The sequence below is a fragment of the Colletotrichum navitas genome, assembly GCF_030913465.1.
Source record: "Colletotrichum navitas strain CBS 125086 chromosome Unknown LY79scaffold_58, whole genome shotgun sequence".
Lineage (NCBI taxonomy): Eukaryota > Fungi > Ascomycota > Sordariomycetes > Glomerellales > Glomerellaceae > Colletotrichum > Colletotrichum navitas.
Genome location: NW_026850604.1, coordinates 183,305 through 211,017, shown reverse-complemented (window position 1 = coordinate 211,017; position 27,713 = coordinate 183,305). Strand labels below are relative to the sequence as shown.

The following is a 27,713-nucleotide window of genomic DNA, read 5'->3' as shown; positions in this document are numbered from 1 at the left end:
CATACAGAACGCGCAAGGGTAACCTTGCCCACCAGAAGGAAAATGTCGCATGGGATAGCCTGCCAAAGACGTTCAAGACGCGGTTGTCACAACGCATCGATTGGGCAACTCTTACTGCATTGTCCAAGATGACCTCCAGGACTGGCAAGTCAAGGCGGCACAAATGTGCGACATTTACTGGGGCGCTTATGCGACTCTTGCCGCCTCTTGGGCAGCGGACAGCACCGAGGGTCTCTTTTGGAAGGGTGCCGCCTGTGAAGACGTATCCTCACTCGGCAGCGACGGGACGACGTGCTGCGGTGTGCGGAGGATCCCCGAGCACCGGACATGGGTCAGCGAGGGAGTGTACCAGATGACCCAGGCGCTGCCCATTCTTGGTCGAGCCTGGGTCTACCAGGAACGTCTTCTCTCGCGGCGCGTGATCCACTTCACACGGTACGAGGTATACTTTGAGTGCGCAGAGCCCTTCGACATTCCGCGCCGGCTTTCTACCACTCGCAGCTCACCGCCATCGTGCGAATGCCACAACAACGCCCGGGGGGGGGGGGGGGGGGGCGGGGTTGGATCGGAAGTAGCGGTCACGGTGCCGGACCCGGCGAGACCACAAACTATCGTAAACTGACACACGCCGATGCCCTCCGAAAGCGAGATCCGAGCCAAAATGACAGTAATATCAGGGAGTTGATGCGTTACTGACACCAGATCATCCAGGAGTATTCCGGATACGCCATTTCCTTTGCCTCGGATAAGCTGCCGGCACTGGCGGGCATCGCGAGGGAATACGGGACCGCGCATCCGCAGCTGGGGCGGTACGTGGCCGGCATGTGGTCCTCGACGCTGGTGCATGACCTGATGTGCCTCTCCAGCCAGGGGCGGAGGGCTCGGCGGATTTCTCTCGCACCGGGCGCAGAGTTTCCGCCGTGGCCGTGGGTGTCGGACGGGCATTATATCAAGATGTACTCAGCGTGTCCGCGGGTGTACCCTGATGACCTAGGATTGGTGGGCATTTCAGCCGCTCTTTTGGGAAAGGATCCATTTGGTGCCATCCAGGGCAAAGCGAGCCTTGAGATGGAGGGGTTAGTAGCGCAAAGAAAGTTCGTACATGTCGAGCGCTCGGGGAGGAAATACGCCGCGTTTCAGCCGCTGGCCGACTACGTTGCTGTCGTCTCGTTCCTCGCCGATGACCCGGATCTGGAATCGGGATTCACCGAGATGGAGGAGGGAGCTGCGGTATTCTGCTTGCGAGCGGAATTCGTTTGATATAGGGGCGTACATTTCTGTCTCGCGCTACGCCGGATAAACGATGGATTTGAGCGGCTTGGCATGTTTGATCGGGACACGACGCGGGCATGGATGAATGAGGCATTTACGGGTGTCAAGGAGAAGCAGAGGTTTACGTTCAGGTCGAGAGTGCTGGGTAGATGACGGCCAAAGGGTTGTTGTCGTCGGGATTCTCACCTTGTCATTTACTAGGTTAACGCTCAGCTAACTTTTGCTTCAACTGAAGCATCAGTGTAATTAGCACCTTGTGGAGTCCAAGACCCTTGCTCTACAAAGCCCAATGACTTGGGTTTTGCTTGGGTCACGTATCCAGACCTGCAAGCAAGCGATTTGGTACCAGAACCAGTGTACAGCTGTTCCTGGCCGTGAGTCCACTATTAACAACCTCGCAAACAGACAGGTGTAGAGTCTGGCGATGATTGCAACCTAGTGAGCCCTGATTATACAGTTTGCTGCCCTTGATTGCAGGCGGTGACGGGCGCCAGTGGTCTGGTCACTCTCCTGTCATGCCTAGCGGTTGCGTCGCATCCGCTTGTTTTTTGTTTCATTGCAGGCTAGACACTCCCCTGGTTACCTCCTGCCCTGACTCGACTGATGATTTCATAGAGACAACCTCTAGGTGTCTTGTCAGGCTGTGATAGGCCATATAAGTAGTGTTGACAGCTACGCGCGCAATGAGTGCAAGCATTAATAGGCCCTTTTGGCGGTGACGACCCATATGGTAAGAGTCACGTTGGCGATGAGATATTGTCGCAGGGACTCACTGTCAGCGTCCTGTTATAGATGATGCTTTGCAACACTCGCGAGTCAGACGAACCATTAGCTCGGGTCACGGGAGATGGAAGAGACGCGTACCCTCTCTCTGATTGGCCTGAGCAGTACTTTTAAGTTTGATAAGTCTTGTTTCTAAGGTGGAGATCAGTATATCTTTTTCCTTATAGAATACGATCTTCGTATGCTGTCTAAAATTGACTGACTTCGTTTGAAATATATTAGTTAATGCTACCAGGAAGCTGCCCACTTTTAGGCCCAAGGCAGATAGATATAAATAAGCAGGGTTCCCAGAAGGAGCATGGACTATGATGGTGTTCTTCTTTGACAGTATTAACCCTGTTTTCGAAACTCAAACCTCACAATGCGTTCGTTTGGTATTCTCTCAGTCCTAACGGTCACTATGGCCTCTTTTGCGCTCGGCTGCGTTCGGAGGTCCACGCAATGCGTAAGTCTCGAACCCTCCTAACCGAGCCCAAGATTTGGATTACTTACTTGAATAACTTAGTCCCCCGTCGAAGTCTGCAACGCCATAAGCGGAGTCAACGTCTGTGGCACAAGGGAGAGAGCAAGTGGGACTTGTGCAACAACATTATCGGGAGCATCCCCCGCAGCGCCAACGCCCCAAGGCGGCACAGTCTCTGTGCGTAGCTCCCCTACGGTCCCTATCTACCCCAGTCCAGAAACATCTACTAACTACAACTGCAGTGTAACTGTTGCCCTGTTTGAATCACTTCAAGAAGCATGACCTTTGTCTTTAGCTTCTTTCTAGCAGAAGCGCTTTATAGCAAGCATTTATGAGTTGGGAAATTAGCAGCGAACTTTATCTAGCATTATCTCTAGTAGCAGCATTAGAGGGCAACGGGGACAAATACATGCAACACTAGATATTCGCTGATCGTCACCAACTCAACTACTAACCTGGCCCTCGCTGGGATTGCTATGTCTGTTCGTAGTCAAGAGGCTTAGCTGTTATATATCTTGTAAACTCACTTCGTAGAATCCTCGGTCGTTAATTCCATCTTCTCTCATTCTGCTGTCCTGTGCCTCACTCTTAGTGTGCATTTTTCACCCTACAGTGATAAGCCCCTCACATCATGTAGTAACACAGGCCGAAGAATATTATCAACGAAGTAGGTGAAACACTACCGCATGCTCTAGTGGTCTTCGAGTTGATACAATGTTCTATCTTAATGGCAATCTTAGAGAAATGCTTCCTCGCTTTCAGCCGTGCGTACGCATCCTTGACCTCAGAAAGCTCAAATGTCACGTCATCAACAGCTGGCTTGTCACACTTCTCCTCGATGAAACGAACGATTTCTCGGAACCGGTTCCAGCTGCCCAGCAATACGCCCCTGACAATGCACGGACGACAGAGAGCTGCTAAGATAGGAACAGGCTCAGCTTGTCCACCTACTAGGCCCGCTGCCACAGCAATGGCGTCAGTGCTGACTGCTGTGATCGATCGGGTGAGGAAGTCGTCGCCGCCGATTTCAACAACGGTGTCGAAGCCCTTCTGGCTCGTAGTAAAACTCCTGGCCTTGAGACCCCAGTCTTCAGGGCTTTCGCGGTAGTTGACGGTGTACTTTGCTCCGAGATCTCTCAAGCGTTTCGTCTTTTCCTCGGACAAGGTTGTGGCAACAACAGTCAATCCGGCTGCCACAGCCAATTGCAGCGCGGCGATGCTCACCCCTCCTGTTCCTTGAACGAGAACCCATGTGCCAGGCCCAGGCTCCCTGCCTTTAAGACCAAACAGTGCGTTCCAGGTCGTCAGTCCACAGAACCTTCTTTAAAACCTTCCACTGTTTAGTGTTAAGTTGAGTTGAATTCCTATTCAGATGTAACTGCTATTTTACTCTACAGTCATGCCTCGTTAGTAGGGCCTAGCAAACAGCTGACTATTGTGAAGAAAGCTGTTCATGGTGGCCTGTGCTTGGGCTGACGGTACAGAACATTGCAGAATTATTTGGCTCTGGGGGGAGATTGACTAGAATGGTGCAGAGTATCTCGCGGCAAGTCGTCGAGGCCTTGGGGGTATTGCACAAAATCAATTACTGCCGCGGAAGTTCGTCTGACTATGGAGTTCCTCTTCCTAGTCCATGCGTTAAACTTGTTGCAGATTTACGTCCGTCGAATATCCTTCTAGGCTTACAAAGTCTTGACGGGTTGGAGACGGACGAGGTGCTTGCGCATCTCGAGGAACCGGAACAAATTCCGCATCAGTAATACGTAGTAACAAACCCTGGGACGCTGACTCTTCTGCGAATTTTAACAGTCCGACAGCCTTTTCTCTTCTTGATAACCTCGATAGCATCACAGTGACCACGCTGTGTTGCGATGCCTCTCTGTAAGTTCTGCTCAAGCCTATAATCGTAATACCTGCTCTATGTGCTCTTTAGTGCACCGAGCTATTTCACGAGAATTCCCCGACCTCCTGCAACAAATCTCGCGACTCGCGTATAATTCCGGTTCCGGCCTGGTGGTCCATTGGGCAACGGTTTTACTTTTGGCATGGAACGCAATCGCACGGGTCGCGACATAAAGTGCACCTTTGTATTCAATCAAGTCAAAGATGCTCCAGGGCGCATGAGGAATATTTCTACCGACAGGAACATTTCTCGAGTCGGCTTGAATCGGCTAGATGTCTGCAAGGGGCAACACAAAAAATGTCTGCACAGCTGGTCTCCGGAAACGTTTGCGAGTCTCAATCTGAGACTGATCGACGTGCGGCGATGGTGTTTGGTTGAAGCGGAGAGTCTTGCATCAAATAGGGACTGCAGATACGCTGCACTTAGCTACGTATGGGGCAAGCCGCCGTGGGTGATGATGACCACTGCCAATCTGCCTGAATTCAGACAAGAAGGCCAGCTGCGCGTTGCCGGTCTATCAAACTCCATTACCGACGCAACCACGCTCACTGAAGAGATGGGTGTACCCTATCTGTGGGTTGACGCGATGTGTATCATTCAGGAGGCTGACGGAAGAGCCGACAAGGCAAGGCAGATTCCTGTCATGGACGCGGTTTACGGACTAGCAGAGCTCACCATCGTCCAGGCCAGTGGTCAGAATAGCAAATGCCATCTGATGGGTTTCGGGGACAACTCGACGCCACCAAAACAGATTCAAGGTGAAATAATGCCGGGCCTACGGGTTGCTGTTCAGATGACGGGTTTCGACGACAAGCAGAAGGTATCTTCCACGTGGAACACACGAACATGGACATTTCAGGGAGCCGTCTTGTCCCCGCGGTTTAAATATTACACCACGGTTACGTCACTTGGGAATGCCGTGAGAGAGTTTGATGTGAAGACATGTCGACAGAGCCAGGCGACACCCCTCAACCGGTTAAGTCTTCGAGCTTGATGCCGCAGTTTGGCTCCCAGATGCTGCCTGTCGAGGCATCTGAGCTCCAGGAGATCTACAACAAGCTGCAAAGTCTTGAATCCATCGACCACCTCGGCCGTAATGACCACATCTCAAGGTACGAGTCGACTGTTCAGGAATACACGAGTCGGGAGATGACATATTGGGGCGACAAGCTGAACGCCTTCGCTGGGCTTGGGGCCATTTACGAAAGGCAGATGGACACCAAACTGGTGTTTGGGCTGCCGACAAATCAGCTCGATATGGCGCTGTTGTGGTCCACGACGGACGGTCCATCGCTAGAGAGGTTACCCGATTTCCCCAGCTGGTCGTGGACAGGATGGAAGGGCGCCGTGCATTACTCCACCAGTAATCCTGAGGCGCTGTCGCCGACGTGCCGCTTCTGGATAGTAGACAGGGACCTCCGTGCTACTGGTGATGGGATGATCCTGTCGAAGCGTCTTGTTCAGACGTGGGAGGCCGACGACTACGTCCCACACGAACGCCAGGTCCGGGTCCGTCTTATCGACCCTGGCAATAGAACACTTTACCCCAAAGTAGGTGTCAGCGGGTCCTTGGATCGCTCCCATACTCACCATCTGGATCCCAAAATGGCCTTCAGCAAATGTCTTGGTTTCGAAACCGTTCACTCCCAACGCCTCTCAGACTTCAGTAACAAGGACGGTCGCAAACTGGTGCTCAATCTAACTGGGAAGGTTGTGGGAGGAATAGCTCTGGATGAGCCATTGGGAGCTGCTGCTTTGACCGCAGATATGGAGCCTGCCAGGCTCAACCTATGCACAAGTGGCCAGCTGGACAGAGGGGAGGAATACTGTTGGTATAACAGGTGGCCAATAACGGCAAGGCCTCTCGGCTGGTTGGAGCAATAGATCTTTGATTGATTATCTACTATTGCCCGAAGAGTAGAAGGAATCTAGAAGAGGGGGTCTGGCCGGATGGGCGATATATATAGGGGCTGTAACCGGCGTCCCAGTTGTTCCGGTTCCGGATATCCTGGCAGGATATCTGCCTGGATCTGCCTGGATATTAAGGATGCCAATTGTTCCGACAAATACTTCCCGGAATTTCTCTTTTCCACCCCTGGTTTGGGTGGCAACAAGATGATTGAAGCTAAGACCTCTCTAGCTAGAACATCAGAATCTCATATGAAATGGTGTCGTGTTCTTCTTGTAGAGAAGAGGGCTGATGGCAGTATGAAGCGAAAGGGAGTAGGCGACATGGTCGCGGCGGCGCTGTATGACGTGGAGCAAAAGATGTGCTTTCTTTCGTGCTTTCTTTAAGTAATTTTACGTGAGTTATTAGTGTATCAGATAATAGAGAGTGCCGGATTCTCCTGTTGTTTTCGGGTTTCTATTGCATGACGACTTAAACCATGGAGCTCTGCCGCTAACACAACATGACACTACAAAACGACATACGCAAACGTAAACCTATACAAGGTTACGTTTGTATACTATAAGCGTAAAGACGGAAAAATTGGGTTTAGACGCTACTAACGATAATACAGATTAGACACTTCTGTGACCCTGACATCACCCGTCTGCCCAAACCCGGACCCGTCATCGCCATCCGCCAGGCTGGGATCAACATCCCGCCCTCGATCGTGAACGCGTGCATCCTTGTCTCCGCGTGTTCGGCCGGCAACTCGTACTGCTGGGTCGGTTCGCGCATGATAGTGGCGATGACCACGGACAGACAGCTGCCACAGTTCTTGGGCCGCACCACCAAGTCCGGTGTCCCCTATGTTGCCGTCATCACTGCCTGGCTCTTTGGCCCTTTGGCGTATTTGAGTAAGTGGATAATACCACAGCCCCCGAAGACGAACATCTTTGTCTAACGGTAGTGGGTCTCGGCTCCGGAGGTGTTGCGGATGCCTCCCAATGGCTTCTGAGCCTGAGCACCGTGGCCGGCTTGATCGCGTGGGCGACGCTCTGTTTCTGCTACATCCGTTTCCATCGCGCCATAGAGGCCCAAGGCGTCAGCCGCGACACCCTGCCCTGGAAAGCACCCTTCCAGCCGTACACCGCCTGGTTCGGCTTCATCGGATCGACGGTCATCACCTTCGTTGCGGGGTTCTCCGTGTTTCTTGCGGGCAACTGGTCGACCGCGGACTTCGTCGCCTCGTACATCGGTATCCCAATCTTCATCGTGCCCATCATCGCCTGGAAGCTATACCACAAGACCAAGGTTTGTCACTCCCATCCCTCACGGAATAAAGTCGGTTTGGCTGACTGGCGCAGTTCGTTCGCGCGCACGAGATCGACCTTCGGTCTGGGCGCCTTCGCGAATCGGAATACGCCCCTGAGAAGCCCAAGGCGACAACGTTCAAGGGTCGTGTCGAGGATTGGTTCTCCTGAGGCCCCGGGAGGACCAGGGATACGTTGCCCTGCCCTGCATCCGCGAGGGCCTGTTTGACAGAAGAGTCTCGAAACTGTGTGGCGGAGTTTTAGAGACGAGATACCAACAGTCACTTACGTTTTGAAAGGCATCGTCGCTCAGCGCAGGAAGCTTTCAATCTCAATAACAAAGTCAGTAAAGTCACGCCATAGCCCCTTAACAGCGGCCGATACACAGGCATGTTGCCATGGAGGCTGCCAAATAGTTGGATCATGACGGGGGCACATCCGTTGGGGACGGTAAGGAGCAGTGTGTCAAGGAGGCTTGCAGCCTCCTGGCATAAAAAAAAAACAATATGAAGTCTTGGATATGTGTGATCCGGGCGGCTCTTTGGCGTCGACGCAAAGATCCACTTGAATAATTTGATATCAGCCAGGTAGGCTAATGCGCCTCTTGCCCCTGGTGGCGTACCATGATCAGGAGCATAGCCCGCTTCCGATGGCGGGACTCGGACCCACGCCGGGGAGGCGGGCTCCTCGCCATCCGGCTGCACTTAACATCTCCACATAAGACCATAGCCCTGGCACCATCTAAAGCTCGTAGTTATCGAGCTAGAGCGGCTTCACCGCTGTAATATACCGTGGTCTACAGGCCTCACGTGTATACCTAGGGTGGTTATCTGGTGTAGCTGCGAGGATGTCGAGGTGAGAGCCAGAGGCTGAAGACGTCAAGACGCCAGCGACATCACAGCCGGGCACGTTATGACCATTCGTCAAGGCGAGGCGCCTCTTGCCACACTGGCAGGGTGTCTGCGCATCAAACAACCAATTAGACCGCCTTGGAGTGGACGGCCATGAGTGTATTCTCGTCCCCCCTCCCCCGCAGCCGGCGAGGAATCGTTTTACTAGCACTCGCTCGCTGTGCTGGCGACACGCAACACGGCAGGGGCGGCTAATAATCCGGGATTCGTTCCGTGAACCATTCGAAGCGCGATGCAACCAGCTATGTTCTTGGCGTCACTAGTCTATTGGGCAGTGAACAGACATGGCGAGCGGCATGCATGCCTCTCGGCCATTCCCTGCAGCGTACTTTTGTACGGCTTCCCGTTTGCTGTCCAATCCGAGGTCCTGCCAGGACTTGACACATTGACTGGCCATATTACTTACCCAGAAGAAGTTGTTGCGGAGTTGACAGCTCCGCAGACGGCGTGGCTTGGGTGCAAATGACACGCAGAGCCTTGCCCGAGTTTGAAAATGGCTTTTGCAGAGACGCCATGCCTTCTCGTCTGGAATTGCTTGGCGGAATCACGTTGCGTTGCTCGTACGTTTAAGAGGCCACCGTAGTCGAGGGAGTGTTAGCACAAATACTTTTCTGCTAGGCAGCCAAAAGTAGAGTCCTCTTCCCATCTCCCAGCTTACCACGGTAGTTGGCCAGCATCTGGACTTTTTGATGATCTTGCCAATCATCAAACATGTCTTTGCTCACGTCTGAACAACGAGTCCATGCCTCGGCCCAAGAGGAAGACGAGGATTTTTGTCTACATTCTCGACGAGAACTCTGCGGCCTCGGTAGTTAGAGATCAAAACGAGTCTCCCACTTTGAGCGGCGCCGGTGCCGTGTGTATGATGGGAACAATGACGAGCGGATAGCGGAGCCACACCGTTAGCTGATGGCGTTGTATCTAATGGCCCACTCCTGGCAACGTGGTGAGGTTCAAGCAGCATGACATGCCTCGAGAGCCGGGTTTTCGATTTGGTTTCAATTTTTCCATTTCAACCCCGGCTTGACTTCTGCCTTGAATTGATGTAATGGAACTCTACAGGCTGATCTTCTTCACCGTAGCCAATGCGATGGCATTCCGATGCAACGTAGCTAGCCCAAGGGGTATCAAATAGTGCCCATGCAGGCTGACAGGCGGAGACTGTGGCCACCCTCCAGAGCCGACCATTCTGCAGCTCAACCTAGGGGTCTGGGCGTCCTATAATACAAGGTGTATAGAGGAGCCCGTTAAAAGACCTTGCAGAGAATGGCAAGGTGCTAGAAGCACCACGTCCCAGCAGCACCACGTCCCAGCCAACAGTACTAGTACAGCACAATACATCTCAGATCACATGATTGTCAACCTGCTCCTAAAAGGGCCCATGAGAATTCATCTCATACTGCTGAAGCACTCCTATGCTCTAGACATATTTAGTAAGAGTCTGATAAGAAAGAATGTATTCTTAAGTACTAAGACTGGGATACTCCACTTCTGGTCTTGGCATTCGCTGCAAGGTCTTTTGACGGGCTCCGCAGTATCTCGGGCTCCAAAATCCCGGGAAAATGCTGGATAGGGCTGGTAAGGCTGGGAGGGGGTCTCAGGGTCCCAGAGCGTGCCCCGAGAGCCAATTTGACACAAGGAGAGCATCCATTCCCAGCGTACGAGAAGGCGCCGGGGGCGACCAATAGAGTGACAGTGTCGTATGTTCGCCATGCGGGCGCTCTCTCCTTTGTCGGGCATGATACGCTCGGATGCATGATGGTAGTCGAAGATGGCCCCCCGGGGGGGTATCAATAGCCTCATCATCGTTGAAAAGGGGAGGGGGAGTTGGGGGTTATTTCTGGCCCCCAACTCGCTTGCAAAGTTGCTTTTAGCTGTTTAGCTGGAGGATTCGCTCTTAAAGAACGGCCCTGCTCTCTTTTGAGACCGCAAGATTCTACTTCTGTCAATCATTCTACACTTTTTCCTTGTCCTTTTTCTGAGTCCAAAAAATGTCACCGGCCGTGAGCAACGACGGCGGCAGCCAGAACAGCTTTCTCGTGTCTCAGTTCCCCGGTGTAGCATGGACCGAGTCCTTAGACCACGCAACAGCCCCCAAGTATGATTACACCCCCCTCCCCCCTAGCCCCTAGAACGTGCATGACAACATCCGTTCCCGGTCGGTGGCAGTGGGAAAGCTGACCGAAGCGTGCTTACAGGAAAGAAGAAAATGGGCCACGGGTGTTCACGTTCGCCTTGAAGAAGAGGCCACGCGCCAAGAGGCAAAGTTCAAGCAAGGTCCGGACAGGCTGTAGCACATGTAAGCCGCCGTTACCACCCCAGTGTCTCTTTTCCACTCTCTCTCTCTCTCTCTCTCTCTCTCTCTCTGTGTGTGTGTGTGTGTGTGTGTGTGTGTGTGTGTGTGTGTGTGTCTGTCTCTCTCTCTCTTTATCTCTCTCACTCTCACTATCACTCGCACTCTCACTCTCACTCTCACACACACGCCCACACACACTCCCTCTCTCTCACACACACTCTCTCTGTCTCTGTCTCTGTCTTCGCTCCAGCTAACGCAGAGTAGGCAAGTGAGTTTGAGCCGTGTTTGAAACGTACAAACAGCTTCTTACGCCAGACTAGGCGGAGACACGTCAAGTGCGATGAGACGAAACCCTCGTGTCGAAGATGCGTCAAGTGGCAGGGATTCTGTGACGGGTACCACGCCCTGGGCGGATGTTCGGCCTCCACGTCAGGGCCAGAAAGCGGCCTGGACGGCACACCTTCTCCCACCCGTGCTTCGGAGTCGCCTCCGGTCGAAAACCTCGCGGCGGGAGGGACCGAGCCGCTTCTGCCGTCCGGCGCGGTCGAGGTCGCCGACGATCTGTTCGGGGACCCGACGGAACGCCAGTACTTTGAGCACTGGCTTGCCCACAGGTGCCGACTGAGCGGCGGCATCTTCGAAGAGCCACTATGGAGCGAGGCCGTGCCGCGGATGAGCCATCAGCACGCCTCGGTGAGGTACGCGGCCATGGCCGTCGGCGGCATCGCCAAGGCCCTCCGGCAGAGCCTGGGGCCCATGAGCCCAGCCCAGATGGGCGCCAACGGGCCACACTACGCGCTCGCCCTGTCGTACTACGGGAGCGCCATCCGGGAGATACGTGAGGCGGAGCCGGACGCCAACAGCCTCCGGGCGGCCATCGTGTGCTGCCTCCTCTTCGTGTGCTTCGAGGTCCTGCACGGCGACCGAAAGGCCGCGCTCTCCCACGTCGACAACGGCCAGAAGATGATAGACGAGCTCCTGCGGCGGCGGTCCGAGGAAGTGAAAGAGAAGGTGGAGGAGGAGGAGGAGGAGGAGAGCCGCCTATGTCGGAGCGTCATTGGCGCCGAGACCGTCGAGACGGACGCGCTACGTGTCTTCCAGCGGCTTATCCAGCAGTCCTGGTCCTGCGACGTGCTCCGGCGGCCGGACCGGGACGACTCGGAGGAGCCTCGCGGCGGGGAGGATAGCGAAAGTGGCCAAGAGGACGACTATTCCGAACGGTCGTGGTGCTCCCAGGATGGTTTTGGGGGGGAGCACGCCTTCCACGAGATACCCTCGTCCTTGGCGACGCTTCCGGAAACCCACCGCTGGTGGGACGTCACGCAGCACTAAGTGACGCACTCATTCAACGCCGTCTCTCGAATTACCCACCTGGGGCTGGGCGACGACCCCGTCTCCGAGTTCAACGAGCGCGTCCTGAGGCACATGTACGAGATCGAGATGGCCGAGGCGGACGGCGCCGGACGCCGGCCGCCGGCGGAACTCGGAAGACGCCCTCGGGGGTGACATGATGCCTTCGCGTCCCTCTGGGCCGCCGCCTGGGAGGACCGGAATGGCGACGAGAAGTCGTACGCGCGAGAGGCGCCCGCCCGACGCCCGCGTACCGCGAGGTGGTCGGGCCTCTGCGGCGACATGCTGGCGCACCAGCGATGTTCCTTGTTTGACCGAGGCCCTTTGGAGCCCAGATCATCTAGCTCTTGTCTTGGTTCTGGGGGGGGGGGGGGGGGGGGGGGATACGGGTATCGGCTTACATGGTTGTTAACCCCCTATGTATTGCAAAACGGTAACGCTTTACGGAGTTCTAGGGAAGAACACGATACAACAAGAGGACATGCTGCACCCGCTCCAAAATAACAAACTCATAGTTGTATGAACATGACTTGTATTCTTGCAGATATATGTTAAATTGCGCAGAAGGGGGAGTGACCATGAACGGTTCTTCCTTAAACCCACCCACCCTCCTTTTCCACTTGCCCTCGGCCGCTCTCAATCAAAGACATCTGTAGCATACCTCTCGTTCCGAATCCCTTCGAACCAACTCTTGGCCCCCTCGTAGTCCAGGTCTCTCAGCTCCCCTCTGGCACGGCCATCTGCCCTCGGCCGCTCTCAGTCAAAGACATCTGTAGCATACCTCTCGTTCCGAATCCCTTCGAACCACTTCTTGGCCCCCTCGTAGTCCAGGTCTCTCAGCTCGGGCTGCCCGCCCTCCTCCTTGGCCGACTCCAGGATGATCCTGACGCACGCCTCCTCGACCGCCCTGCCCACGTCCCGCGTCCCGCAGACGAAGAGCTTGGCCCCCTGGGCCCAGAGGCCCGCGACGTCCTTCTTGTCGTGGTAGAGGCGGTGCTGGACGTACCTGCACCCCTCGCTCTCCTCGGCGGCGCGCGAGTACGCCCTGCGCACGGCGACGGCGCCCATCCCCTCCCAGACGTCGAGCTCCTGGCGGTACAGGTCGTCGACGCCGGGCTCGCGGCACCCGTAGAACAGGAGTGCCGGGGCGACGGCCCGCCCCGCCGCGAGCATGGCGGCGCGCTCCTGGACGAACCCGCGGAAGGGCGCGATGCCGGAGCCCGCGGCGACGAGGACGAGCGGCGTCTTTTCGGGCTGGAGGGGGAGGTGGAAGGCTGTGTGCGAGGGCCGGACGGCGACATGGAGCTTGTCGCCCGCCTTGAGGCCCGCAAGGTAGCTGGTCGCCACGCCCACGTAACGGGCCTGGCCCGACAGAGAAGGCCCGCTGAGGACGGAGTAGGTAAGGGTTGCTTGCGAGGGGTTGCGGAGGGGGGAGGATGAGATGGAGCTGGTGATGGTCAGTCAGTTCAGTTGCTGGTTGGTCTCGGGGATGAACGGTTTAATACTTACTATTGTCGCACGCGCATGGGAGGAAGCATAGAGAGGAAGGTGCCAATAGTCAGCGCAATGGAAGGGAACCTTTCCAAGAGGTCCAAGATCGTTACTCTCTTCTGGGTGATCTCCGCCTGGTACTCCGCGCCGGCCAGCTGCTCCAGCTTCTCGATTGTCTCTCCGTCCTCAGCTGCCTCCAGCAGGGACAAGACGTTCCGCTTCGTGGCGGGTTGGCCAAGCTCGACGTAGGCGCTGAGAATCTCGTACGCGGAGACGGTCCGGTTGATCGGCAGGGGCGTGTGCTTGTCGCCGGATATGGTCAAGCAGGCGTCCCGCGCAAGCTGGAACCTGTGAAAGACCCGCTCAATGCTCTCCTGCGGGTTCAGGGGCAGGACGGCCAGGTAGTCTCCGGCCCGGAACGCCATGCCGGGCGGGAGCTGGATGTCCATGTGCTTCTTCGGGGCTGCTCCAGCCGCCGTAAGGGTCTTTTCCTCGACGACGACGGCCTCCTCGACATCCTGCCGCAGAGTCGAAGTGCGGGGGTTGGAAATTTGCACAACAAGTCCGGAGCTCGAACCATTGGCGTTGTGTGCCTCGGTAACGTCGTACTTCTCGGTAAGCGCCGGCCAGAGAAACTTGTCCTCCCAGGCCTCGAAGTCCGAAAACATGTCTCTGTCGGCAGCGTTTGTCAGCCCCATCGGCGCGACTCTGTTTGCTCCGCGCTCTTCCATTATGGTATCGACTAGCTTCGGGACGCGGTGGAACGTTTGAACCCAGTCCTGGTGGCCACACCCGAAGACGGCATATGGGACGTTGCTCAACTCTTGGGCCTTCAAGCTCTCGAGCCAAGCGACAAAGTGGGCTGCGTTGTCGGGCGGGTGGCCTTCGTAAGAGGCAGTGATGATTACCGTGGGCTGATTCTTGGGCAGATTCTCGCGGGCGGTGTCCAAGGGCTCCACGGTTGTAGCGTTGAATCCGCGAGCCGTCGCGTCCGTGGCGAGTCTTTGGGCGAGCGCTTCGCATGTGCCACTGTTGGATCCGTAATAGATGCTGATGGGAATCCCACCGACGTCGGTTTCCTTACTGCCGTTCGTCGGGTGGCCATTTGTCTGCGCTGACGGTCGAAATGGCAAAGTCGTCTTGTTCGAGCCTTTGCCCATGAGCCTCTGCTCCAGCTCCGTGGGACTCATCCCATGTCTTAGGGCCGCGCGCATGTAGAAACCCTTGGGTTTGATGGTGAGCGTCTCGGAAATCTCGAGCTGGTAGTTGGGGTCGTTCATGGTGAAGTTGAAATTCTGCAGAAGCATGGCCACGGCGAGCAAGGCCTCCTGCCAAGCAAACGGCCTGCCAATGCAGCCACGCAGGCCGTTACCAAAGGGCTTCCACGAGTTGGGGAACTCCTTTTGTATGCGTTCAAAGTTCTCGTCCAGCATGCGCTCGGGCTTGAACTCTTTCGCGTCGTCGCCGTAGACAACGGGGTCGACGTGCGCTTTGCCAAGGACTGCTACGAGAGGTTCTCCCTTTTTAACGCGGTATTTTCCGGCAATGAGTGTTTCTTCTTTGGCCTCGATGCCGAAGGCAGGAACCGTGGAAGAAAGCCGCAATGTCTCCCGGAGGATCTAGAGGAAATAAGATGAGCATTTCCCAATACGCGGTACATTCAACGATAGATAGAAGAGGGCTGGACCGAACTCACAGCATTCAGGTAGGGCAGCTTGGACAAGTGATGTATGGTAATGGGACCTTGGCCGATAACCTCGTCGACTTCTTGCTGAGCTTTTCGATAGGCTGCTGGATTCTGAAGAAGCTGGTAAAATACAAAGGACAGCAGGCCAGAAGTTGTTTCGTGGCCGGCAATGAGGAAAGTAATCAAGTTATCGATGATACTGGTATCGGTCATCTTCTGGCCCGTTTTGGGGTCCACGCCGTTGAGCATGGCAGACAGCAAGTCTTTCCTTGTGGACGGGTGCTCTTTTCGAGAATTCAGCACCTCTTCCGCCGTCTTGCGCAACAAGTCTATATCGGCGTAGAACTTCTGCTGTGTGCCCCACAAGATGTAGTTGGCGAAGCCCGGTCTCCTGTCCCTGTTTCCGCATTCCGTGAGGGCGTCCGACATGGCCTTGAGGAAGGGGTGAAGCTCTTCGCGGTAGAAGGAGTTGAAGCGGAAGCCCATGGAGCACAGGGCAATGGTATCCAAAGTGAGACGAGTGAAGTCGTCGGTGACCATGATGGGTGTTGAGGGGCCGTGGCGAGCCCATTTCAAGGCCATCTGGCTTGCGAGATCGACCATCTCGTCAAACATACCGCGAATAGTTACGGGTCCGAAGGCTGGGATCAGGATTCTGTGCGCGATGCCCCAATTTGGCTCGTCTATGTTGGCCTAGGATACGTCAATAGTTGGGGGGGGTATAGGGCGAGGATGGTCCAGTCCGCTCACAGTAAAGAGGCCATCATTGGCAATCTTCCTCAATTCCTATGTCGAATCAGGTCTGCTCTGGGGAATGACACGGGGTTTTTTTCCCTCACACCGACGACGTTGTTCAGTGTCTTTTTGAAGCGAGATTCGTCGCAGAGCTCGTTGATTAGAGCGTTTGTAGAAAACAAGCACATGGTTTTTCCGCCGGGGAATCGAAGACGGTAAACCTCGCCTGGTACGATGATCAGTGACTCGTCCCGCAGTACCATCGAGTGGGAAATGGAACGTCATATACACACCGAACGTGTCTGCCAATCGAAGTACATCTTTCATTGTACTCTCGGGGGTAAACTCGGCAATGTGCCCAAGGATGGGCAGACCCCATGGCTCGGGGATGGGAACCTCCTCAGTCGTCATGCTGGTTGCTCTGGTAAAAGTAAGAGCTACGGTTGAAACTCAAAACCAACTTGGATATGCACTATGTTCTGTGCTGTGCTGTTCTGTGCTGTTCTCCGATGATGATGGGTCGGAAAACCATGAGCCTCCTGAGATAAAGGGCAACGGGGATACCCAAAGAATCTATCCTGGTTGACTTTTACGGGTCCTGTTGGTTCTCGGCCCAGAAGACTGGTTGCCTCGCTGATTGGACAAAATGGGGTGGGTTGAATAGTCAGATAGGATTGTACATTGTTTGGAGGGGAGGTGGTATGCATGGGTAGGAGAGATATCCACCCTGGCCACGCGTTATCGTGAAGATTCAGCTGGGGATTTATACCTGTTATAGTGATGCGAGAGGAATCCAATCCCGGGAATAATGCTTATAAGGCCCTGATCTTCTCGTTGCCATTCGCCTATTGCTAATTGCCAGGCTAATATCCGTATAAGCTGTGCATAAAAGTGCCCAGAAACCCTTCCAAGTACTTTTCTAGACCGCTAAGCCCCTTTCGGCTATAATTTTGCTGCTAGATCTGTTTGCTTCTTAGAGTCACAATTATATAACATTTTTTTTCTAAATTAGTAGCTAAGACAGACTCAATTAGGTATAATCTATGCTTATTACTAGCTTTTTGCTATATATCCTAGCATCCTAGAAACCGCTGCTAGTTACTAGGATCTAATGCTAGAAGAAAAACTATGGATTAACAGGTGGTTACTATAGCTGCCACTATCATTAGTAGGGTAAGCAGCTAAAGGTACACTACAGCCTATCGCGGTAGTACATCCACCACTGGGCTGGTGGCAGAGTCAGTGGCGAAGTCCCTCTGGCGATTGGCAATAGGCGACTGGCAACGAGAAGATCAGGGCCTAGAGCGACGGTGCATTCTCGTATCGATACTTTGAATGCATATACTGGAGGTATTGAACTTGTACAGTCAGTCGTGTGGGTCGAACATGGAGCCATTATTCTTAGTGTTGCAACGCCCTCGAGGTGCGGGTCGGTCGCACCACTCCTTTTCCAGGTTGAAACAATGCCAGCCATTGCGGCGGCAAAGCAAACATCACCTGACAGGTGTATGTCTGCGAAGGTGTGGGCGCGGCTCGACCGTATGCAGAGCCAGGTCGCCGGGACGAATTATTCGTCCCGAAGACGCGAGCCAGTGCTTACTGAGGGCGTATAGAATTTCCCCCTTTTTGGAAGGGCATATCAGTGTGTGAGGTTGGGGTTCACGTAAGCCTCACGCCGAGGGACAAGTGCTTATCTTGGCGTGATTAGTGCCAGAGAAGGAATCGAGTCACATCCCAACCCTGGAAGCCTAAGACGGAGTCGGGTTGCTGATGTTGACGTCGTCTGTTCGGTGTCGAGGGGGGTATCTAGAGCGACTATATACATCAAGAGGTAAATCAAAGCTGACGACTACTGTCAACTAGTAGCTGCATGTGCATAGCAGCATCTTCTTTAGCCATATTGTTGGCGCAGAGTGATGCTTCCTGCGATTGGTAATTAGCCGAATGTTTGCAGAGACGAGAGACGGTGGACGCGCCGGACGGCAGACGACGGGGCGGCATGAGCTGGTGCCCCACCGCGGGGTAACGGCGGGGTTGCTCTTGCTTTTCGGTGAGCTCAAACCGGAACGCCGTCCCCGCCAGGGTTTTTTTTCCCCCCCCCCTCTAGGCCAACTCAGCCCTTTTACCGACTGCGAGTCACTCTACCTTTCTGTAGCTCATTTTCTGATATACACTCTCGTCTCGAACTCCCCAAGAGGAAACCTCCGTTCTAGAAAGGTGGCACGAAAAATCCGCAAGCAAGAAGAAGAAGAAGCCATGGCCGACGTCAAAGCAGACGCCGAGGCGCTGGTTCCCAGGTTCAAGCTCGACCGCGTCCTCAACCAAGGTCCGTTCCACCAGCTTTTACACACACACACACACACACACACACACACACAAACGCACACACATACATAAAACACGCAGCCCAGGCCCGCGGCAAGAACTGACGATGCCTCCACTCCCGCAGACCAGGCCGGCCGCCGCACTTCTCTACTGGGCACGATCGACGGCAAGCCCGCGCTCCTGATCCTCGAGCGCGCCCCCTTCCCGACCGACCCCGCCTACCTCGCCGCCGCCCCGGTCTCCCTCGCCTCCATCGCAAACCTCGGCGCCAACGACGTCTACCACTGGTACCTCGCCAGCAGCGGCGCGCCTCCGCCGGCGGCGGCGGCGGCGGCGCCCGACCTCTCGCTCCTCGCCGACCTCAAGATCAACCTCATCTACCCCTGCACCGACGCCCACGTCAAGAAGTACAGCCGGCAGGGCGTCCGGCTCGTCACCGAGACCCCCGAGATCTACGCCGAGCACGTCCGCCCCTACATGCAGCGCAAGCGCGACGAGGGCCGCCTCAACTGGGTCTTCAACATCATCGAGGGCCGCACCGAGGTCGAGGACGTCATCTACCGCACCCCGCTCGGCGCCGAGGGCGACGAGGGCTTCCTGCTGCTGCCGGACCTCAACTGGGACCGCAAGACGCTCGACGCCCTGCACCTCCTCGGCCTCGTCGAGCGCCGCGACATCTGGTCCCTGCGCGACCTGCGCAAGAAGCACGTCCCCTGGCTGCGGCACATGAAGGCCAGGCTCCTGGCCGCCACCGTCGGCCAGTACCCGGACGTCGACGTCGACCAGCTCAAGCTCTACGTGCACTACCAGCCGACGTACTACCACTTCCACATTCACATTGTGCACGTGCAGCTCGAGGCCGGCGCGACGCAGGCCGTCGGCAAGGCCGTCGGCCTCGACAGCATCGTGGAGACGCTCTCCGTCATGGAGGGCGACGGCGAGGCGGGCATGGACAGTCTTGCATTGAGTTATACACTTGGAGAGGCTAGCGAGCTATGGACCGAGGTATACGAGCCCATCAAGAGGTCTAAGGACGGTAAAGCTTCTCAATAGCGATGACGAGGTCGTTGACGCCCGATCCGTGCGGGCAGTCCTTCCACTCGCCACCGTCCCGGATGCAGTAAATCTCCTCGTTGAGCCTGACGGTACAGCTCTTGCTTACACCGGCCTGGCAATGTCATGGTTAGCAACACGTCCACACGACGCCGGCTCCTGGCCGGCTCCTGGCGTTTTGGATGGGGGAATATGAGCTCACATTCTTGCTCCGGCGAACGCTATCACGCAGCATGCCGACGCCGAAGCCTCCATCGTCTTCGGTGGCGCAGTCGTTGAGGGCCTTGACATCAATGGCGTGCTCCAGGGCACAGTCTTCGACCAGGGTACGGTCGGGGATAGAGCTGTATTCGCGGGTGAGGCACATGGTGAAGCCGAGGTTGATCTTGGGGTCGGGGTAGAGGTGGGCAGCACAAAGCTCGATAATATTTCCCATGCCTTGTCATGAAATGTCAGGGCTTTGAGTTCTCAGTGAGGAAGGGGGAGCGGGATGCCGGCTTACATTCCGAGGGGCCATGCTTGCAGTCGACGCCGTCGTTCTCGGTCGGTCTGTAAACTCAATCGTCAGGCATCCACAATAGCGCACGTCTTGAAATGGCAGTTACTTACGTGCCGATGTACGAGAGAGTAAAGTTCACCTTGTCCTGGGCCTTCATCATGGTAGGCAGGACCAGATCTCTCAAGCAGTCCTAGGGCCCCCGTATCAGTATCGACCGCATATGCTCTACCACATGCCAATCACGACTTACCCTCGCATCCGGACACTTGCTCATGATGTGCGCCTCCAAAGGCACCAGGTCCTTTGCGACGGTAACCGGGGCCTGCCCCGGGACGGTGCCGGTACTGGCCGGGTGAGATGGCAGGCGGCCCAGGTAGACCCAATAATTCCAGGCAAACAGCAATGCCATGAGCACTACGAGCACCAGGCCCTTTATCTGCCGCTTGAAGGTAGCCATGGGACGTGGCGGAGGGTTGGGTGCACGGTATCCGAGGTAGGCGCGCTTCTCGTCCATGACAAAAGGATTATCGGGCTCGGGGTATTGGTACCGGTATCGCGGCGACGGCTTGGATGGTTGGGCACTGGTGTTGATCTCAGAGGGGGGTAGCGGTGGTGTGGTGTTTTCGCGTTGTTGGCGGTAGACGGTGCGGTGTTCTGAACAAGCTCGGTGCGCACCCATTTGGAGAAGCTGGAGAAAGCAGCAGCAGAGTTTAGTAATGACGGGATGGCGCGAGGGGTTCGATGGGATTGCGACACGATAGCGATGATGCAGCATGCACGGAGCACGCACGAGCATGAGCACGAGCACGGCACTGGCTCCTCAGGCCCCAAACAAGAACGACAGGCGGACGGACATTAGGTTGGGGGCTGCGTTGACGCTAGCTGGATGTGGAGTAGCTAGATGAGCTTAGAGAGATACACTTCCTAACGTGGTGCTCAGTACGTGAGACGATGTATACATCTATCCCGGTCTTGGGCCGGTCGAAGCTCCGCCCGCAGCAGCAAGACACGCCGGCGATAGCGGGGTGGGCTACTGAGCACCTTATCTTATCAGCAGCCCACGTCCTCTAGGCCGATACGTACCTATCAATATATGACTCCGTATTCTTACTGTCGCATTCGTCGAGAAGGGGGGGCATTCGTTGCCGATGCAACAGTGCGAGATGAGATTATCTATGTACTGTACAGCAGCAGGGTCTAGCGAGTCTGGTATTTTTATAGTATTTTGATCGTGTTGGAAGCATATCCAGGTATGCAGAAGCGATGAGGTGAGAGGCAGTGAATCTGTTGGTCAATCAAGTCCTCGAGTCTCCTACTAGAAGTAAATGGATTTGTCTTGCATAAGACGAGCCGGTAAGTACCTGTCATGAACTCTAGGAAAGGAAGGCAGCAGGCAGGCACAGTGGCATCCGGTCGCTGATCCACACCACCGCCGTCTTCGCTCGCTCTTTTCCCACACCGGACGTAAGTAATGAGATCGCATCGCAGCTGGGTGTAACGTGCCTTGCAACATCGTTGTATCTCGTTGGTTTTCTTCTCTTCTCTTCCATTCAACGCTCAAGACGAGGACAGCTACTCATTCTTCACTTTCTTTCCCTGTTTCTCTCCGTCTATCCATCCATGATTGCGGTTTCAACCTGATAAGCCATCTTCCCCGGAACTGTCTTGTGTCAACGGAAGTACCCCTCATCTCAGGGACCGCATAACCACCACCACCACCATCAGCAGCAGCAGCACCTGAAAACAAGGTTAGACTGCGAGGTGAGGCGAGATAAGGCAAGACAAGGCCAGACAAGGCCAGACAAGGCTAGAGACGCGCTTTCTGGGAACGCCGCATTTCGTTATCATTCCTCTGAGCATTCGTAAAGAGGACCAACAGAGACGGACGAGCGATGGATCCTGGTTTCGCCCTGCACCAGTTCCTGCAGCCGCTCCGGGCTGACAGCCAAAAGATTCACGCACTGTCCCGCCTCTTTTATGCCAATTTCAAGCATCTTGCTCTCAACGCCGAGGACCAATTCCTCGCGACGCCCATCTCCGAGTCCATTCTAAGACCTGTCAGCCACAACGGCCATGGAAGGTATGTCTCCCCCCCCCCCCCCCCCCCCACCAACTCCTCCTCCTAATCGCCTCCGCTGGATCCTCACTTGGTCCGCTTCGGCTATCTGGGTTGCAAGTGCTCAGACGGTGCGAGTCGAGAAGACGAAGATTTTGTTTGCTCAACGTGCAATGGATGCAACTAACACGAGACTGCAGGCATCTAGCCATCGACATGTATGTCAGCCCTGACCAAACATTGCAAACCCCCCCTACGCTTAATCCATCCCGCACATATCCAACAAATTTACCCCTCCGGAAACCCGAATCACTAACCCGGTCCCAGCGGAGGCACGAACCTGAGAGTAGGGTTCGTCGAACTGGAAGGCAAAGACACCACAATCCCCGACGACGCACTCTCCGCAGCCATCCCCCGGACCAATGGCACCTCCTCCACCGCACCAGCCCTCCGCCTCAAAGAGAAGTCGTGGCCCATCGATGACCGCCTCAAAACGGACAGCGAGGCCGACGCCCAGCTTCTCTTCGACTGGATCGGCGCCCGCATCGCCGAAGTTGTCCGCTCCGCTTGCGAGGAATGGCAGCTTCCCGCCCAAGAGGAGCTCCCCTTAGGCATCACCTTCAGCTTTCCCATGGTCCAGCACTCCATTTCCGACGCCACTGTCATGACCATGGGCAAGGGCTTCAGCATTGGAGGTGACGCCGAACTGGGTCCTCTGCTGCTCAGGGGATATGAAAAGTCCCGCGTCGTCGAGGATGGAGACGCCCACCGGCTCCCTCCCATCCGCATCGCAGCGATATCCAACGACTCCGTTTCCACCCTCATCTCCTTTATTTACCTGTTCGACGAGTCTCAGTCTAAGAAGGCCAGCATGGGCCTCATCGTCGGCACCGGCTGCAACGCCACGATCCCCCTTCGACTCACCGCCATGGGCTCCAACAAGTGGCCCGCAAACGTGAGCACACTCCCAGGAGAATCTGCCCGTCTCGCCCGCATCGCCGTCAACACGGAATGGAGCATCCGCGGCACCGCCCCTCCCATGCGCGAGCTGCACCTCATCACTCCGTGGGATTCTGCCCTCGACGCCGCACTCGTGGGCCCCAATGAGATTGCCGGCTTCCAGCCGCTCGAGTACATGACCGCCGGCCGCTACCTCGGCGAGCTCGGCCGTCTCATACTCGTCGACTACCTGAAAACGGTGCTCGCCTTCGATGAGTCATCCTTGCCCAAAGATCTGTTGGTCAGGTACCGGATGACGACGACGTTTCTCAGCCACTTCAAGCCCTCTCACCCGTCAGATCCGTCGGCCCTACTTGCCAAGTTGGATAACGAGTTCCCGGCAGATGGGGGCGCCTCCTTCCAGTGGACCCCCGAGACGGCCGTCGCCCTCTACCACATCGCAAAGGCCATCCAAGTCCGCGCCGCAGGCATCGTCGCAGCAGCCACCGTGGCCCTCCTCAAGCTGGCGGGGGATATCCCCGAGCCAGTGCCAGGCGGTGGCGCCGTGACACCCGTCAAGGAGCTGGGCGTCGGCTACACCGGCGGCTGCATCTCGCACTTCCAGGACTACCTCGCTGATACCCAGGACTTTCTGGACAAAATTGTGAGGCTCGACTACCACGACCAGCCGCCGCCGGTGCGGGTCGTGTTGAGCCCCTGCCACGACGGCGGCATCAAGGGCGCTGGCATTCTTGCGGCCGCGACGGGGTCGAGCCAGACGCAGGAGACACAGAAATGAGTTATGTAGAGATACAGCATAAAGGCATAGAGAAGGAAATGGACGCAGAAGAAGAGAGAAATGTGCGGTTAGCAATGGGCGGCATTGGCATGGGCGGTTTTGGCCATCATCGGCTTGCGCAACTAGGGCCTCAATGCAGAATCGATAATACCTGTCTGAATAACGCGACGATGACCGCCCTCAGCAACGTCTTATCACTCCTCAGCACAGCCCCAAACCAATGGAACACCGACGCGTTTTTATTAAAAAAAGGATAAAAAAAAGGATGTTAAGTGCCTCGCGTTTGGCCGGGCGTCGGAACATATTCTCTGAAGACCCGGTGAACCAGAAACTGCCCCCCAGATGGGCCTGACTCCTTTTTGACCGTCTTGGGCCCGGAGCCTCGATTCGATGGGGGAATGCAGTTGGAAAAGAGGGCGAGAAAAGATAACGTCTCATCCAACTCCCTCCCCCCCCCCCCCCCCCAAGTGTCGCCTCCTCCGTAAACTAAAGCAAAAAAATAAAAAATAAAAGGAACATGACTCCTCTCAGGCAGGCTTCTGCATTCCCCTCTGTCCTTGCTCTCGAGGCTTTCCCAGCTCTCCTCTTCCGCCCAACCTCACCCCCCTTACCCCCCTTCCGCGATGCCCAACGACCCTCTTCCCAAATTGAACTATACGACCCAAAAACCTCACCAATGCTACTCGGGCGGTAGTATAGAAGCAACAGACGCTATGCTATGCATTTAGTTTTCCAGATATCATAGGGTAATTCTCGTCGAACCCTTTTTTTTCTTCTTCTTTTTTGTCGTTGGATGGAAACCAACGCCCTCCTGTCTCATCCAATACTTTTGGTCCATGAATGCTCCCCCTTCCCTTCTTCTCCCCGGGCGAGGCCGTATCAGTCATTAAAATAGATGTGGGAAAACGCGATTCCGTAGAGATTGGGTATCGAATCCAAACAAGGGCGATGCGTGCTCAGCCGCGCATCCCCCGGGTAGACCGATAGTTCAGCCTGGGTGGCAACGTGATTTCCATGTCGTCGATTCCCTCGTCGTCCGCCTCAATGGGCGCATCGTCCGCCTCCAGGGGCTTGGACATGTCAACCTCAATCGTTTTGGCGGTCGGTGTCTTGTTCTCCGCCTCAATCCTCGAGTCAACCTCGGCCCTTCTGGGTGTGATGGGCGACGGGGTGCTGTCCTTGCCGGCCGTGAGCTCACGGCGCATGCTCGTCGGTCGAAGAGTCCGCACCTTGTTCGCTTCGCTGGTGGCCTTCAGTAGCTCGGGCTCTTCCTTCTCGACTCGCTCCATTTCCTTTTGAGCCAGGTCTTTGGTCTCCGCAAGCCGGCGTTGAATGTTGCCAATCTCCTCAGTGCAATCCCCGTCACGCAAGAACTGATGAGCGGCATGTTCGGACTGATTCTGGATGTATTCGAGGCACTTGTCAAGTTCGTCATAAGCGTCTGGTCCGCTATCGCCCATCATAGCGCCACCTGCACCGGAGCGTGCGTAGGAGGATCCTTTGCGACCGTTGGGGCCCATTCGCCTTGTGCTCATGTACCGCAAAGAAGGCAACGCATCGGAGGCGGCGCCAGCACCGCCAGTGGTGTCGGGCTGGAGGTCCCCGGCACTCTCTGCGTCGTCTCCCTCGGGCTGTTCCCGTTCCGCCAAGCGGCGTATCGTAGCCACTTTTGCTGCCATTTTCGCCTTCCGCATCAGGTTCCGGCTTGCCGATACAAACTTGACCAGCTCTTCGAAGAAGCTTTCTACGTACGAGTCGTAATAGACGAGAACGAGTTTCCGTGAGCGATACTTGGCCGGAGCGTCCTCCTCAGTCGACATGACCGAATTTGGACGAGGTCTCTTCTCGACGACGGCACGGGCACGGGCTTGTGCCAAAGCCATTGCACGTCGGGTCTGCTTCTTAAGAGCCGACGGCGTTCCGCTGCTAGGGCTGGAAGGCTCATCTTTCTCCGTCGGCCCGTCCTGAGCAGTTGGCGTCGTGATGACAACCGGTCGTGGTGCACTTGTCTCGTTCGCAGGGGTTTCGTCGGCGGGTGGGGGAATGGCTTCGGAGGGTTCGTCCTTGAGCTTGAGTGATTCGGTGGATCCGCGGTTCTTGAGTGAGCGCGACGACTTGTCGGCGCCTAGTGCTGCGAGCTCAACTTGGCGCTGATCGATCTGTTCTCCGAGCTGATCGAGTCGGTCCAGCCATTCGGGGACATTGTTGACGATATTCTTGAGGGCGTCCATGGCCAAAGTGAAGCGGTCCTGCTTCTGCCGTGGATTGGCCGTTTTGATACGGTTGCAGGCGAGACGTTGAGAACAATTCTCAACGTCTATGCGTGCCAGAGAATGGATCAGAATGCGGTCGGGGTGTTGGCAGAAATGGGATGTAGCGGCAAATGAAGTAGGTTTTGAGGTTTCCTCTCGGTGAATTAATGGGCGGCAATCGGCGTTGCAGACTTAAGAACGGGGAAGGGTATAGGAAGAGGAAGAGATCGACGTGCTTATGGGCGTAGCATGATCCGCCGGTAAGCGTCTGCGTGTTGTCTCACTTGAAGGGGGGGTGTTGTAGCGGAAGCGAAGAGACCGGTAAACGTCGAGCGGGATTGGGGCACGTCGATGGCGGATGCCAGGTCGTCGAGAGAATAGAGGTGGGTGTCTGGCGAATAGGTAGACGTGGGCGGCGGGAGTAATAAACCCAGCGGCGGCGGCGGTCGAACGGGCAGGAGACGCGGTATTAATGGATTGATTTGTGTCGGGCAGAAAGGTGACAGGTCCAGACCTAGACTCTGGGGGTCGGGAGACAAGGAGCCGTGATTGGGCGTGTGATCGGCAGCTAGAAAGCGAGGGCGACACGAGATCTGCGCGGGAGTCTCTAAGGTCTCGGGGGTGGTCAGTTATGGACGGGGGGGGAAGAGGCCGGTGAGATATAAGGTAGAGAGGTGGATAGACGGTGGACGGATCGGTAGATGGATAGGCTGGAGAAGGCTACGAGGGTTGAACGATGAGTCCAAGGACTGTGGTGGATATGCGGCCGAGTGGAGGTATCGTATCTACCTTTCTTCTAAATCCAAAGCAAGTCTCCGAGGCAAGGTATGGCGTTTGTATGTATGCTTGGCGTCAAGGTTGGGGGGGGTCAGCCACACTACGTGAGGGCCGCTAGCGCTGAGAGGGAAAGGTGAGAAGGGCGAGATGAGGCGGGAATTGATGTGAGCCTGCAGGGCAAGGATTTCTTTTTTTGTGGGTGGGCGTGTGTAGGTGTGTGTGTGTGTTTTCTTTTATTTCCCTTCCTGGCATGGACGGTGAGATTCAAGGTCAAAGAAAGGCGCTTTTTCTGCAACGATGGCTGACTGACTGTAGGGGAACCGGGTGGGGCGAGGAGCGACTATATCCACCTCGGAGACGGTGAATTATCTCTCTCTCTCTCTCTCTTTTTCTCTCTGTCTCGTTTTCGAGGCCCCTCCAGCGCATAAAAAGAGGGAAGAGGAGAAGGAGGGGAGAGCACTTATGAGAGGGGAAGAAGCTGTGCAATGTGAAAACAACAGTGGGGTGGACAATGGAACGAGGAGAGGAAAAGGTTGGCGGCGGCGACGACAGACAGGGAGCAAGGCGGGTAATAATGTGTGATAATGTACGTAGTAAACTGCCTACCTACGTAGTATAGGTAAGTAGGTACGGCAAGGAAGAGACTTGTGGCCGTTCATTCGTACAAACCAAAGTACCCTGGGAAGAGCGGCACCTCTGTGTTGTGTGATTTGCAGATGCAGATGCAGGCAAAGCAAAGTAAAGCGAAAAAACAGGAGACAAGAGGAGACGGGAAGGTACCTACCTGCCTATGAGCAGAAATGGAGCCAACGGTACGTACAGGGAGGTACATGAACCAAGACATCGTGGAGCAAGGAAACAGGGGTCAAAATACCTATCTAAGCGATGGGCGCCGGACGGAGAGTGGAGGGAGGTGTGGAG

The 27,713-nt window shown here is 55.7% G+C and overlaps 12 protein-coding genes across 12 annotated transcripts; 7 read left to right on the top strand and 5 right to left on the bottom strand.

Moving 5' to 3' along the window:
- Positions 1–102: 102 nt before the first annotated feature.
- On the top strand, positions 103–524 carry LY79DRAFT_562503 (uncharacterized protein). The gene has a single exon (XM_060558480.1). The coding sequence runs from the start codon at positions 129–131 to the stop codon at positions 354–356; it is 228 nt and encodes a 75-aa protein (XP_060411224.1). The 5' UTR covers positions 103–128; the 3' UTR covers positions 357–524.
- Positions 525–559: 35 nt separating this feature from the next.
- Positions 560–1,632, top strand: LY79DRAFT_562502 (uncharacterized protein). Its single transcript, XM_060558479.1, has one exon. The coding sequence runs from the start codon at positions 823–825 to the stop codon at positions 1,258–1,260; it is 438 nt and encodes a 145-aa protein (XP_060411223.1). The 5' UTR covers positions 560–822; the 3' UTR covers positions 1,261–1,632.
- On the bottom strand, positions 1,482–1,999 carry LY79DRAFT_582065 (uncharacterized protein; the record flags this gene model as incomplete). Its single annotated transcript, XM_060560230.1, has 2 exons — positions 1,482–1,655; positions 1,856–1,999. The coding sequence occupies 2 exons, from the start codon at positions 1,997–1,999 to the stop codon at positions 1,482–1,484; spliced, it is 318 nt and encodes a 105-aa protein (XP_060411222.1).
- A 1,143-nt stretch (positions 2,000–3,142) lies between these two features.
- On the bottom strand, positions 3,143–3,829 carry LY79DRAFT_692735 (uncharacterized protein; the record flags this gene model as incomplete). Its single annotated transcript, XM_060564769.1, has 1 exon — positions 3,143–3,829. A coding segment is annotated over one exon (687 nt), but the record flags the coding sequence as incomplete, so codon positions are not given.
- A 1,049-nt stretch (positions 3,830–4,878) lies between these two features.
- On the top strand, positions 4,879–6,716 carry LY79DRAFT_592432 (heterokaryon incompatibility protein; the record flags this gene model as incomplete). The annotated part of the gene is made up of 4 exons (XM_060561418.1): positions 4,879–5,241; positions 5,376–6,249; positions 6,389–6,393; positions 6,468–6,716. 4 exons carry the CDS (start codon positions 4,879–4,881, stop codon positions 6,714–6,716), a joined length of 1,491 nt encoding a protein of 496 aa, XP_060411220.1.
- A 278-nt stretch (positions 6,717–6,994) lies between these two features.
- LY79DRAFT_521353 (amino acid permease/ SLC12A domain-containing protein) lies at positions 6,995–7,793 on the top strand (the record flags this gene model as incomplete). The annotated part of the gene is made up of 3 exons (XM_060555342.1): positions 6,995–7,226; positions 7,280–7,623; positions 7,677–7,793. Coding segments are annotated over 3 exons (693 nt in total), but the record flags the coding sequence as incomplete, so codon positions are not given.
- Positions 7,794–10,479: 2,686 nt separating this feature from the next.
- LY79DRAFT_562492 (uncharacterized protein) lies at positions 10,480–12,535 on the top strand. The gene is made up of 3 exons (XM_060558478.1): positions 10,480–10,631; positions 10,732–10,836; positions 11,150–12,535. Exons 1-3 carry the CDS (start codon positions 10,525–10,527, stop codon positions 12,159–12,161), a joined length of 1,224 nt encoding a protein of 407 aa, XP_060411218.1. The 5' UTR covers positions 10,480–10,524; the 3' UTR covers positions 12,162–12,535.
- Positions 12,536–12,752: 217 nt separating this feature from the next.
- Positions 12,753–16,820, bottom strand: LY79DRAFT_562489 (cytochrome P450). The gene is made up of 6 exons (XM_060558477.1): positions 16,386–16,820; positions 16,197–16,318; positions 16,108–16,143; positions 15,367–16,050; positions 13,689–15,289; positions 12,753–13,626 (listed from the first exon to the last, which is right to left on the bottom strand). Exons 1-6 carry the CDS (start codon positions 16,501–16,503, stop codon positions 12,936–12,938), a joined length of 3,252 nt encoding a protein of 1,083 aa, XP_060411217.1. The 5' UTR covers positions 16,504–16,820; the 3' UTR covers positions 12,753–12,935.
- Positions 16,821–18,348: 1,528 nt separating this feature from the next.
- On the top strand, positions 18,349–19,470 carry LY79DRAFT_521305 (scavenger mRNA decapping enzyme; the record flags this gene model as incomplete). Its single annotated transcript, XM_060555338.1, has 2 exons — positions 18,349–18,418; positions 18,542–19,470. The coding sequence occupies 2 exons, from the start codon at positions 18,349–18,351 to the stop codon at positions 19,468–19,470; spliced, it is 999 nt and encodes a 332-aa protein (XP_060411216.1).
- LY79DRAFT_521453 (uncharacterized protein) lies at positions 19,445–20,378 on the bottom strand (the record flags this gene model as incomplete). Its single annotated transcript, XM_060555353.1, has 5 exons — positions 19,445–19,585; positions 19,673–19,908; positions 19,973–20,019; positions 20,080–20,159; positions 20,220–20,378. The coding sequence occupies 5 exons, from the start codon at positions 20,376–20,378 to the stop codon at positions 19,445–19,447; spliced, it is 663 nt and encodes a 220-aa protein (XP_060411215.1).
- Positions 20,379–21,444: 1,066 nt separating this feature from the next.
- On the top strand, positions 21,445–24,222 carry LY79DRAFT_562476 (hexokinase-1). The gene is made up of 3 exons (XM_060558476.1): positions 21,445–22,049; positions 22,226–22,243; positions 22,353–24,222. The coding sequence occupies exons 1-3, from the start codon at positions 21,862–21,864 to the stop codon at positions 23,761–23,763; spliced, it is 1,617 nt and encodes a 538-aa protein (XP_060411214.1). The 5' UTR covers positions 21,445–21,861; the 3' UTR covers positions 23,764–24,222.
- A 497-nt stretch (positions 24,223–24,719) lies between these two features.
- Positions 24,720–25,994, bottom strand: LY79DRAFT_521464 (uncharacterized protein; the record flags this gene model as incomplete). Its single annotated transcript, XM_060555355.1, has 1 exon — positions 24,720–25,994. The coding sequence occupies one exon, from the start codon at positions 25,992–25,994 to the stop codon at positions 24,720–24,722; it is 1,275 nt and encodes a 424-aa protein (XP_060411213.1).
- Between the last annotated feature and the right edge of the window lie 1,719 nt (positions 25,995–27,713).